Source organism: Aedes albopictus, chromosome 1, assembly GCF_035046485.1.
Source record: "Aedes albopictus strain Foshan chromosome 1, AalbF5, whole genome shotgun sequence".
Lineage (NCBI taxonomy): Eukaryota > Metazoa > Arthropoda > Insecta > Diptera > Culicidae > Aedes > Aedes albopictus.
This window is the reverse complement of record NC_085136.1, coordinates 308,147,966-308,161,367: the sequence shown is the minus strand read 5'-3', so window position 1 is coordinate 308,161,367 and position 13,402 is coordinate 308,147,966. Positions and strand designations below refer to the sequence as shown.

Below are 13,402 nucleotides of genomic sequence, written 5' to 3'. Positions count from 1 at the left end.
CTAAGATTTATGCCAATAATCCATTCAAGAATTTCGCCAGAAATTCCTCCACGGATTTTTCAAGAAATTCCTTCAAAAAATCATTTAAAAAATCCTTCAGAAATTCCTTTATGAATACCTCCTAGATTCTTCAGGAAACCTCCAGAAATTCCTCAAGAAAATACTCCCGGGACAACTGCAGGGATTCCACCGAGAAAAACTCCAAGGATTTCTCCAAGAACTGCTCCGAGACTTCTTCCAGGAATTCCTCCAATATTTCTCAAGGAAATACTTCAAGAATTCCTTCAAAACTTTCTCCAAAATTTCCAGGAATTTCTCCAGATATTCCTTCAAGAATCCGTCCAGGAATTTTTCCAGAAATTCTTTTAAGAAGTCCAACAGGAACTCTAATAAGAATTTCTCCAAGACCTTTCTCCAATATTTGTGTCGAAATTCTCCCAAGAATCCGTCCCGGAATTTTGCCAGGGATTCCTTTATAAATTTCTCCAGAAATTCCTCCAGGGATTTTCAATAAATACCTTCAGAAATTCCATCTGAAATGCCTACAGGAATACCTCCAAGAATTCGTCCAGGAATTTCTCCAAGACATCCACCAAGAACTCCTTCAGCAATCTCTTCTAGAATTCCTTTCCATGAATTCCTTCAGCAATACCTCCAAGAAATCTTTCAAGAATTCCTCCAAGAATCTCTTTAGGGATTTCTCCAGGAATTCCTTGAAGATTTTTTTTCATGAATTCCTCCCAGAATTCCTACAAGAATACTTCCTGGAATGTCTTCAAAAGTTTCTTGAAGAAATGTCTGGAGAATTCTCTGGAGGAATACCTGGAGTACTTTCTGCAAGAATTCATGTAGTAATTTGTGAAGGAAATTTTAAAGAATTTTCCAGGGAAATTCTTAGAGGAATTCCTGAAGAATTTCCTTGAACTGCGAGGAAATTTTGAAGTTATGATCAATTTTTATTTACTGGAGGAATTCCTGGAGGATTTTATGATGTATTTCCTGTAAAAATTCATGGAGTAATTCATGCAAGTAATTCCGAATTCACGTTAAGTATTTCCCACAAGAACTGGAATTGAAGGGATTTCTGGAGAAATTCCTGTAGAAATTCCTACAGCAATTCGTGTAGGAATTCCTGCAGTTATTCCTGGAGGAATTCCTAGAATATTCCATGAAGGAATTCTTGAGGTGTTTTCCGGAACAATTCCTAGATGATTTACTGTAGTTATTCCAGAAGGAATTCGTAGAGTAACTCCTAGAGAAATTCCTGGAGTAAATCTTGAAGGAACTCCTGGAGTATTTGCTGTAGTTATTTCTAAAATATATCCTGGAGTATATCCAGAAAGAATTTCTGGAGGAATTCCTGGAGGAATGACTGATAGAATTCCTGAAAGACTTTAAGGAGGAATCCCTGTGAGGAATTCCGGGAAGAAGCCCTGCTGGAATTGCTGGAGGTATACTGGGATAATTTTGTGGAGGAATTCCTGGAGGTATTCCTGGGGGAACTCCTGGAAGTATTTCTGTAGGACACCGTGGAGGAGTTTCTAAAGGAATCCCTTGATGAATTCATAGATTAATTATCAGTTATTCCAGAAGAAATTCCTGGAGGTATTCCTGGAGGAACTTCTTGAGAAATTAACCGGGAAAGTTACCCTAGAGAAATTCCTGGAGTATTCCCTGGAAGAATTTCTGGAGGAAACTCTGGAGGAATCCCTTGAAGAATTTCTGGCGAAATTCTTAAAGGGATTATTGGCATAAATCTTAGAGGGTTCTCTGGTGAAATTCTTAGGGAAGGATTCTTGGAAGAATTCTAGGGGACTTCTGTGGAATCCTCGGGGAGTTTTCAGAGGAATTGCTGAGGAACGTTCGGAGGAATTCCAGCATGAAATTTTCGAGAAACTGCTGGGAATCTCCAGAAGAATTTCACGGGAAGTCCTGAGACATTCCCTAGAAACTCGTACAGGTATTCTTGGAGAACATCACGATGAACTTCTGATGGACTCCTGGAGGAATTTCCGAGGAACGCCTAGAGGAGTTCTTGGGTAATTTCCGGCACTTCCAAATACCATAAAGATCATTTGTATGTCAGTGAATGCACAAGGAACACAAAGAAATACTCAACATGTTATGAGTTACAACAGGGGTGAAGAATTACATCGATAAAGTAAAGAGATACAAGAGTAGAGCTTGTAGAGCTTGAAGGTCTTAATTCAGGACAGTTTGGATGACCTAGATCACCAAGTGAATGTTGCTAAGTTACCAGAATTGCACTCTGAGGTTCTAAGAGTAGCGTAGATTATATTCCGCGAGCATTCGCTACAATAAAAATATTCTAAGATTTACAGATATTGCGACCCATACTTCAAAATACATTGGGCCCATTTGTATGCCAGTAGACACCCAAGTAGCAACAAATGGAGATACTCGTAATATAATAAGGTGCAACAGACACAATCGTGAAAGAATCATGCCGTTAGAGTAAAGAAAAACAAGAGTAGCCCCTGTAGTCCTCGAAGTTCCTAACTCCAGAATAGTTTGGAAAGCCTGGAATATCCCATGAGTGTTCCAAAAGCATTATAGATATGCACTGAGGTTCCATCATCAGTATAGACTACATTCCACGAACATTTTTCACAACTAAAGCATGATACAGTATGTAGATATCGTAACCCAAACTTCAAAGAGTATTGGAGGCCATTTGTATTTCACGGAATGACCAACTACCACAATATAAAGTTGCTCATAGCATAGTGAGATCTAATAGACATCAACATGACTAAATTTCTTGAACAGAGTGAACACAAACGATGGTAGATGCATATAGATCTTAAGAAAATAAATTCCAGAGTAGTTTGGATGACCTAGATCACCCAAGTCATGTACCGCAAATTTTCTAGGGGTGTTTTGAGGCTTTTTGAGTACCGTAGACCATGTTCTGTGATCATTTATCGTGCATAAAATTTGATTGAGAATGTTAGCTTTGTGTCACAAACTTCGGAGTATTTTGGAGGCCTTAGAATAGCTCTGGGATCAAAACTTCAACAGACTATGATGGGTAGTAATACATAGCATGTCTAGGATCAGTGAAAACTATTGAACGATGAAATTTGAGCAAAAACATGCAGAATTTATAAAAAATACAAAAAAAAGCCGCGTATTTTCGGCTCTTCGCAAAAGGGGGGAGGGTGCAAAGGGGGGAGGTACCATGCACTTCTTAGCACAACTATTCCCCTTGACTATAAAAAAAAATCCGGGGTAAAATGTTTTAAAACAAAGAAGATATTGCATTTCTACCAAAAGTAGATCGTCCTGGGTGTTTACGGGTTAATTAAGTCGCCAAAGTTGTATTTGTAGATGGGGGTACAAAAGGATCGCTTCTAGACGAGAATCCAAACAACAACACAACCAATAACTATTACATTATGACATTTTCCGCAGTTGATGACTTTACCTTCTCCCGTTGATTCCATCCTGGATGCGGTGTTCACCGTGTCTCCAAACAGGCAGTACCTGGGCATTTTAGTACCAACGATCCCTGCCACCACCGGTCCCGTATGGATGCCCACTCGTATCTCCACCGGCTCGTCAGACCTAAAAAGGGTAATCAGAGAGTTGGTCATCCGAGACCACCATCCGACCCTCACCGCCCGTCCACCTACTTGTGCGGAATGCTAAAGCATCCGGACGCGTTCAGCAGGTCCAGCGCCATGGTGGCAATCTCCGACACGTGCTTGTTACCTGTAACGTGGAAAAGCCCGCAAACGCAGGGCAGCCCTGTTAATTGGTGTGATTAGTATGGGCAAAAAATGCGCCACCAGATCAAAGCTGGGGAGCGCGGGCAGGAAATAAATCATCACCGACCGTTCTTGACTGGAAGACCCGACGCCACCATGTACGAGTCCCCGATGGTTTCGATCTTGTACACGTCGTAGCACTCGATGCGCTCGTCAAACATCCGATAAATGGCGTTCAGGAACGATACCACCTGGAAGGAGGGTTTGGAAAGAATTGGAAAGAAGCAACAGGTGTATGTACGTGGGTAAATATTAATGAACGTGTCTAGTGATTGACGATGGAACTCACGTTTGAGATGCATCGTGTAAAAGCAATGGTGGTTCTAGAGTGGATCTTCGAAGAAAAACTTTCAATTCATGAATTCTCGATGCCTAGTTCAGCCAAAATTTAAAATTCAAACTTTTAAAAATTCCCATGGAAAAAAGTCTGGAGTTCTTCGAAATTCTTAGACATTTCTGATTGGAATCCTATGAGAGGTAATCTCCAAAGTTCCAGAAAGTAATGTTCTAAAATTCCTGATAAAAACTTTGCAAAATTCCAGAAAGGAATTCTTTGGATTTCCTAAAATATATACTTTGGAATTCCTGAAAGGAATTCTTCGAAATTCCTGAAAAAAATCTACGGAATTCCTGAAAGGAATTCTTCGGAATTCCTGAAACGAATTCTTTGAAAATCCTGAAGGAATTCTTCGGAATTCCTGAAAAAAAATCTTTAGAATTCCTGAAAAAAATCTTCGGAATTCCTGGAAGGAATTCTTCGGAGCTCCTGGAAGGAATTCTTCAGAATTCCTGGGAGGAATTCTCCTGAATTCCAGATAGGAATTCTTCGAAATTCCTGAAAGGAAACCTTCGGAATTCCTGAAAGGAATTCTTCGGAATTCCTGGAAGGAATTCTTCGGAATTCCTGAAAGGAATTCTTCGGAATTCTTGAAAAAAATAATATCTTCGAAATTCCTGATAAAAAATCTTCGAAATTCCTAAAACGAATTCTTCGACAATCCTGAAAAAAAATCTCTGGAATTCCTGAATGGAATTCTTTGGTTGATTGATTTGTCTTTATTAAAGAGACTTTCAGCCCTTGGCTGGTTCGTCTCTCCAAAAATTCTTTGGAATTCCTGTAAGGAAATCTTCGAGATTCCTGAAAGGAAATCTTCGAAATTCCTGAAAGGAATTCTTTGGAATTCCTGAAAGAAATTCTTCAGGATTCCTGAAAGGAGTTCTTCGGCATTCCTGAAAGAAATTCATCGGAATTCCTGAAAGGAAATCATCGGAATTCCTGAAAGGAATTCTTCGGAATTCCTGACAGGAATTCTTCAGAATTCCTGACAGGAATTCTTCAGAATTCCTGAAAGGAATTCTTCGGAATTCCTGACAGGAATTCTTCGGAATTCCTGAAAGGAATTCTTCGGAATTCCTGAAAGGAATTCTTCGGAATTCTTGAAAAAAATAATATCTTCGAAATTCCTGATAAAAAATCTTCGAAATTCCTAAAACGAATTCTTCGACAATCCTGAAAAAAAATCTCTGGAATTCCTGAATGGAATTCTTTGGTTGATTGATTTGTCTTTATTAAAGAGACTTTCAGCCCTTGGCTGGTTCGTCTCTCCAAAAATTCTTTGGAATTCCTGTAAGGAAATCTTCGAGATTCCTGAAAGGAAATCTTCGAAATTCCTGAAAGGAATTCTTTGGAATTCCTGAAAGATATTCTTCAGGATTCCTGAAAGGAGTTCTTCGGCATTCCTGAAAGAAATTCATCGGAATTCCTGAAAGGAAATCATCGGAATTCCTGAAAGGAATTCTTCGGAATTCCTGAAAGGAATTCTTCGGAATTCCTGAAAGGAATTCTTCGGAATTCCTGAAAGGAGTTCTTCGGAATTCCTGAAAGGAATTCTTCGGAATTCCTGAAAGGAATTCTTCGGAATTCCTGAAAGGAATTCTTCGGAATTCCTGAAAGGAATTCTTCGGAATTCCTGAAAGGAATTCTTCGGAATTCCTGAAAGGAATTCTTCGGAATTCCTGAAAGGAATTCTTCGGAATTCCTGAAAGGAATTCTTCGGAATTCCTGAAAGGAATTCTTCGGAATTCCTGAAAGGAATTCTTCGGAATTCCTGAAAGGAATTCTTCGGCATTCCTGAAAGGAATTCTTCGGAATTCCTGAAAGGAATTCTTCGGAATTCCTGAAAGGAATTCTTCGGAATTCCTGAAAGGAATTCTTCGGAATTCCTGAAAGGAATTCTTCGGAATTCCTGAAAGGAATTCTTCGGAATTCCTGAAAGGAATTCTTCGGAATTCCTGAAAGGAATTCTTCGGAATTCCTGAAAGGAATTCTTCGGAATTCCTGAAAGGAATTCTTCGGAATTCCTGAAAGGAATTCTTCGGAATTCCTGAAAGGAATTCTTCGGAATTCCTGAAAGGAATTCTTCGGAATTCCTGAAAGGAATTCTTCGGAATTCCTGAAAGGAATTCTTCGGAATTCCTGAAAGGAATTCTTCGGAATTCCTGAAAGGAATTCTTCGGAATTCCTGAAAGGAATTCTTCGGCATTCCTGAAAGGAATTCTTCGGAATTCCTGAAAGGAATTCTTCGGAATTTCGGAATTCCTGAAAGGAATTCTTCGGAATTCCTGAAAGAAATTCTTCGGAATTCCTGAAAGGAATTCTTCGGAATTCCTGAAAGGAATTCTTCGAAATTTCTGAGAAGAATCCTTCGGAATTCCTGAAAGGAAAAATCGGAAATCCTGCAAGCAACTCTTCGGAATTCCTGAAAGCAACTCTTCGGAATTGAATTCTTCGGAATTCCTGAAAGGAATTCTTCGGAATTTCTGAAACGAATTCTATAAAATTCATGAAAGGAATTCTTTGGAATTCCAGAAAGGAATTGTTCGTAATTCCTGGAAGGAATTCATTGGAATTCCTTAAACGAAATCTTTGGAAGTCCTGAGAGGAGTTCTTCGGAATTTCTGAAAAAAAATAATTCGGAATTCCTGAAAGGAATTCTTCGGAATTCCTGAAAAAAAAATATCTTCGAAATTCCTGATAAAAAATCTTCAAAATTCCTCAAACGAATTCTTTGGAAATCCTGAAAAAAAATCTCTGGAATTCCTGAATGGAATTCTTTGGAATTCCTGAAAGGAAATCTTCGAAATTCCTGAAAGGAATTCTTCGGAATTCCTGAAAGGAATTCTTCGGAATTCCTGAAAGGAATTCTTCGGAATTCCTGAAAGGAATTCTTCGGAATTCCTGAAAGGAATTCTTCGGAATTCCTGAAAGGAATTCTTCGGAATTCCTGAAAGGAATTCTTCGAAATTTCTGAAAAGAATCCTTCGGAATTCCTGAAAGGAAAAATTGGAATACCTGCAAGCAACTCTTCGGAATTCCTGAAAGCAACTCATCGGAATTGAATTCTTCGGAATTCCTGAAAGGAATTCTTCGGAATTTCTAAAACGAATTCTTTAAAATTCATGAAAGGAATTCTTTGGAATTCCAGAAAGGAATTGTTCGTAATTCCTGGAAGGAATTCATTGGAATTCCTTAAACGAAATCTTTGGAAGTCCTGAGAGGAATTCTTCGGAATTTCTGAAAAAAAAATAATTCGGAATTCCTGAAAGGAATTCTTCGGAATTCCTGAAAAAAAAATATCTTCGAAATTCCTGATAAAAAATCTTCAAAATTCCTCAAACGAATTCTTTGGAAATCCTGAAAAAAAATCTCTGGAATTCCTGAATGGAATTCTTTGGAATTCCTGAAAGGAAATCTTCGAAATTCCTGAAAGGAATTCTTCGGAATTCCTGAAAGGAATTCTTCGGAATTCCTGAAAGAAATTCTTCGGAATTCCTGAAAGGAATTCTTCGAAATTTCTGAAAAGAATCCTTCGGAATTCCTGAAAGGAAAAATTGGAATTCCTGCAAGCAACTCTTCGGAATTCCTGAAAGCAACTCTTCGGAATTGAATTCTTCGGAATTCCTGAAAGGAATTCTTCGGAATTTCTGAAACGAATTCTTTAAAATTCATGAAAGGAATTCTTCGGAATTCCTGAGAAAGGAATTCTTAGGAATTCCTGAAAGGAATTCTTCGGAATTCCTGAAAGGAATTCTTCGGAATTCCTGAAAGGAATTCTTCGGAATTCCTGAAAGGAATTCTTCGGAATTCCTAAAAGGAATTCTCCGGAATTCCTGAAAGGAATTCTCCGGAATTCCTGAAAGGAATTCTCCGGAATTCCTGAAAGGAATTCTCCGGAATTCCTGAAAGGAATTCTCCGGAATTCCTGAAAGGAATTCTCCGGAATTCCTGAAAGGAATTCTCCGGAATTCCTGAAAGGAATTCTCCGGAATTCCTGAAAGGAATTCTCCGGAATTCCTGAAAGGAATTCTCCGGAATTCCTGAAAGGAATTCTCCGGAATTCCTGAAAGGAATTCTCCGGAATTCCTGAAAGTAATTCTCCGGAATTCCTGAAAGGAATTCTCCGGAATTCCTGAAAGGAATTCTCCGGAATTCCTGAAAGGAATTCTCCGGAATTCCTGAAAGGAATTCTCCGGAATTCCTGAAAGGAATTCTCCGGAATTCCTGAAAGGAATTCTCCGGAATTCCTGAAAGGAATTCTCCGGAATTCCTGAAAGGAATTCTCCGGAATTCCTGAAAGGAATTCTCCGGAATTCCTGAAAGGAATTCTCCGGAATTCCTGAAAGGAATTCTCCGGAATTCCTGAAAGGAATTCTCCGGAATTCCTGAAAGGAATTCTCCAGAATTCCTGAAAGGAATTCTCCGGATTTCGTGAAAGGAATTCTTCGGATTTCCTGAAAAAAATTCTCCGGAATTCCTGAAACGAATTCTTTGAAATTCCTGAAAGAAATTCTTTGGAATTCCTGAAACAAATTCTTTGGAAATCCTGAAAGGAAACCTGTGGAGTTCTTGAAAGGAATTCCTCGGAAGTCCTGATAGAAATTCTCCGGAATTCCTGAAAGAAATGCTTCGGATTTCCTGAAGGGAATTCTTCGAAATTCCTGAAAGGTAATCTTTGGAAACCAAAAGTAAGATTTGGGATCGTTTTACGATTCTAGCAAACATCTCTGGTTATTTATTTTAATAATTTCTTATTTGTTAAAGTTTTCAATAATAAAAAAAATACCGAAAGTCCTCAAAAACCATTCTGCCTAGAACCACTACCGACCACCATCGAATTCAACTCACGCACGTGCATGCACTGCACATCACATACCTCCAGGGGCGTACATTCCGCCGCAATCTCGGTGAATCCCACAATGTCACTGAAGAAGATGGTAACGGCCGAGTAGTATTCCGCCGGGACGGTTTGTGCCTGCTTTAGCTGGGTGGCCACCGTGGGCGGGAGCATCTGGAACAGGAGCGAGTCGGATTTGCGTTTTTCCCGCTTCAGCTCTTTGGCCTTCTGGGCCAGGTTGACGGCGTACATCTGAATGGTGGCAACGGCATTTCGCACCAGGATGATTATGATGGGTGACACGATGAGCACGACGATCAGAATGCCAATGCCGAACGTTTCCATCCGGTCTGCGGTGTCGAGGACTTTCTGGACTTCTTCTCTGGAAAGAAGGAAACAGTAAGAAAAGTCAATAGGTGTAATAGGAATTTTTAACAGCAAAAATTAATTTAAAAGTGTTGGATCTCGTTGGCAAAGTTTTCATATCAATGAATTCAGTCTATCTACAAGCAAAACTATAGCAAGCTATAGCTTATTCAATATTCAATGGCGTTTCAAGGGTCAACAAAAGTCACCATCAGTCATCATATCCACAAATGCAACTAGTGTTTTTTTGAAATATTCACAAAATTTATGCTAATACTGTTTCTTGCTACTATGTTCCATCATGTGATAAGTTCAATAACTGTACAAGGGCCTTCAAGAACCCCCATGAATAAAGGTCAACGAATCTACATGCGTAACTGCCTCCCTAAAACTCTTTCAGCTTTTACACATTTTTTGCTCTGTAACTCCCATAAACACCTTTCATTCCTCTCGATACCCCAACACTCCCCCTTAAACTCGGTGTCTGGCCGTTTGGCCGAATGCCATCTGGACGAATGGGTCATTTGGCTGAATGCTGTTTGACTGAATTAAAATCAAAGGAATTTAGAATTTAGGAATTTAGAAGAACTTTTTGACCTGCTAGCTGCCAATATAATCATTAGTAATATTTCCATCTTTTAATCATAATCTAGTCTTTCTAGTTTAACCATTTAGAGATTATTTGGCGCTGAAACTGGCATTATTTTTTCAGCGATTTATCCGTCTTTGAAACATAGGCTGATCTGTCCAGCTATACTGATGTTGTAAACAGAGACATTATCACTTGAGTTCATAATTCATTTTCGGCCAAACGGCATTCGGCCAAATGGTATTCGTCCAAATGACCCGGAACCCTTAAACTCTTTTACCTTTTTACGCTTTGAACACATCTGAAACCACCTGCAATATTTCTGAAACCGAAAGCATTTATAATTGAGAATCTTGTTCCGAGCTCTGCTAACAGAACTATAATTGGCTCTACACAAGATTGTTACAGGTGCATTTCCGGAACTGTTCCAGGGTAGGGTGGTCTGGGAGAGTTCTTCTAGGGCATTGAAAGTGGATTCTGAGGGCAGTCATTGACGTATCAGTAGGTGCCAGTACGAGGGGTTTCAGGAGCGTTAAAATATGTTTTCAGGATAATATTATGGGAATCAGGAGGCGTTCAAAACGGTACTTCTAAAGGAGATTGTGGGATATTTCAGTGTAACTTCAGGGGATGTTGGGGGCTCAATTCTCCGGCTTCAAGAGAAAAGGTACTTTCTTTACAGCAGTGTTCCTTAGACACATCTTTTAACATTCTATTCTACTTTGAGACTAATGTACTATTCATTAATTCAGCCTGCAAATTGTTTCAGTGTTGCCAGCTTCATCGCAATGGGAAGCTTTTTCTAGGGTTTTCAGGTACGATTCAGGATGTTTCAACTGATCATGATCGTTTCGAGACATTTGAGAGGGTTTCGCGAGTGACTGAAGGAGTTTCAGGGGTGTTCTAGAGGGTTCAAGAAGAGTTTCAAGGGGTTTGAGAAACGTTTGGGAAATCATCACAGGTGGTTTGAGGGGGTTTCACAGGGCTCCTGGAACGTTTTAAATACTTTCAGGGGAATTTTAGGAGCGTTTCGTGGGATTTCAGGAGCGTTTCAAGGAGTTTCTGGAGCGTCCTGGGGCGTTCTAAAGGGTTTGAGAAGTTTTTCAATGGGTTTTAGAAACATTCTGGGGAGTATGATCCTTTGAGGTCAGAGGGGTCACCTCGGCGATGACATTAAGCACAACTAACGTGTTCGAGGTCAGCGAGGTTGCGGCACAAGTGGAGAAAAATCCTGCTCTAAAAAGTAAGAGCGTTTCAAGCAGCTTGAAGAAATTTCAGCTAGTTTAAGTGGCAATCTAAGGTGTTTGAAGGGGTTTCGGGCAAACTTCGAGAGCAATTTAGAGGACTTGAGAAGGGTTTCAGGGTATTCAATATAGTTTTAGATACGTTTCAGGAGATTTCAAGGGGTTTTGTTTGCCTTTCAGGGGGTTGCAGTGGCATTTCAAGGAGCGTTTCAGGGTTTTAGGGGGAATGTCTGGATCATTTGAAGGGGTTCCAGGGTGATTGGATAGTTTTTTTGGGGGCTTCTGTACTTTTCAAATAATTTCATGGGGTTTCAGAAAGCTTCCGGAGCATCTCAGTGAGTTTAATTGGAGGAGAACGTGTCTCTGAAGCCGACCTACCTGATCTCAGTGGGTTTCCGGAGCGTGTCTGGAAATTGAGCATTTCATGGGGTTACGTAGAGTTTCAGGAGGGTTTCTAAGAGTTTCACAGGGGTTCCAGATTGTTTCATGAAATTCGATGAGTGTTTCAAAGGGTGATTTGGGTACTCCCCTTGGTCATGGGGCCTTTTAAATACCCACAAAATTTCTGAAATTAAGCTAGAATTCTCCAGGAACCCAAGTAACACACATGTTATATAAAAGTTACGACAGCGCATGTTTTGGTTGTATAGAAGTTTATTTTACGTTATTTCAACATAATGTTAGGATTACGTAAAATAAACTTCTATACAACCAAAACTTGCGCTGTCGTAACTTTATTATAACATGTGTGTTGCTTGGGAACCTTAATAAAGCAACCTTAAAATATATCCAATGTTTCAAAACCTCACAAAACTATTCAAAAACCTTTTGAAACCTTTCCTTTTGGAGCGCCACTATTACCTTCTGAGCCCTCCGTGGGGTTCCCTGGAACTATAGTGTTTATAATTTGTAAGCTCATGGCTAATCATGAAACTTTTCCGAAACTATCAGCTCTCTCTAAGTAATCAGTTTGCTTATGTACATCACGGCCCATATAATCGTTGCGGTAAGCACATGGGTTGGGTGGTATTCAGCAAGGTAATACTGAGGATGGCGGGTTCGATTCCCGGTCGGTCCAGGATCTTTTATTAAACCTCGAGCGATCGCACTGCTATCTTTTATACAACACGTTGGAAAAAATCTCGCTTTTTGTACTTTAGTATTGGTGGGGTGCTGGCGTTGATGGCAAACCGCATGAGTTACGGAAATTTAATAGAAATTTTCTTGATTTCCTTGGGCATAGAGTATATTCTTGTCTGCCACAAGATATACAACACATGCAAAATGGGTGCAAAATAGATAATGCTTGAGGAAGCTCTCAACTAATAACTGCGTATATGATTATAGAAAACAAAGTAATTTTTCAGTGAGGACATTACGCAAAGAAAATGAGATGAATGCAAATAAGTTCTGCAAGAGCATTTATGGGCAATGGCCTTGCCCTACAAAGGATTCTTCTTATAAATGAAACACACCCCCATGCAACCTGCTCTATTACAAGGTTTTATTCATTCTACCTTTTGTGCTTCTGCCTTCTGTCTTACGATATGCTGTTCTACAGTCATTCAAGAGCGAATTAGGAGGTGTCAAGTGCATTCCAGAGTATTTCAAGTTTCATCGAGGACGTTTCAACGGATTTCAGGAGATTAAAGGAGCGTTTCAGTTGGTTTTCGGTTTCCGTCTGGAGGTTTCAGAACATTCACATAAAAACTTTGAAATTTACCTGGAATTTCCGTGCAACCTCTACCAGAAGGTCAACTCCAGAGACACGTTCTCCCCTTATTGGAACGAAACGTCCCTGAAACTCCTTAGAAACGTCCCACAGAACCTTGAACTTCTTGAAATGCGCTGAAGCTCCTGTTGAAATCCCATTTAAACTGCATCTCTGGACATGCTTTCGAATCCTTAGAAACCGCTGTTATAAAGAACAGAAAGGTCGGGGCCCGTAGCATAGTGGTTACATGTTCACTTCATAAGTGGATGGTCATGGGTTCGAACCCAGCCCCGGCACTTTCTCGTGCCGTCAGTTGCTCTTCCCCCCGAGAGCGGCTGACACCTGACCCTCTTCTGAGCATATGCTCTAATTGACCCGGAAACTTGGAATCGGCTAACGGCAACTCGTAATGGACTCCTTATCAGACTGGAGAAGGAACAACAGCCTCGTGCTCATCATTCTACAATGGACAGGGTAGAAAAGTAACAGCAGCGCAAAGGCACCAGTTCCTTATAGTAGAATTG

The 13,402-nt window shown here is 39.9% G+C and overlaps 1 protein-coding gene across 2 annotated transcripts in view; it reads right to left on the bottom strand.

The window, feature by feature from the left end:
* Positions 1–13,402, bottom strand: part of LOC109405405 (uncharacterized) — a 98,523-nt gene that overhangs the window by 27,007 nt on the left and 58,114 nt on the right. The window contains exons 3-6 of one of the 2 annotated variants that reach the window (XM_062847108.1): positions 9,005–9,347; positions 3,859–3,982; positions 3,657–3,771; positions 3,449–3,588 (exon numbers count right to left, since the gene is read on the bottom strand). In XM_062847108.1, the coding sequence (XP_062703092.1) occupies positions 3,449–3,588; positions 3,657–3,771; positions 3,859–3,982; positions 9,005–9,347 (722 nt within the window). The remainder of the gene's footprint in view (positions 1–3,448; positions 3,589–3,656; positions 3,772–3,858; positions 3,983–9,004; positions 9,348–13,402) is intronic. The other variant, XM_062847109.1, reaches the window with a different exon arrangement.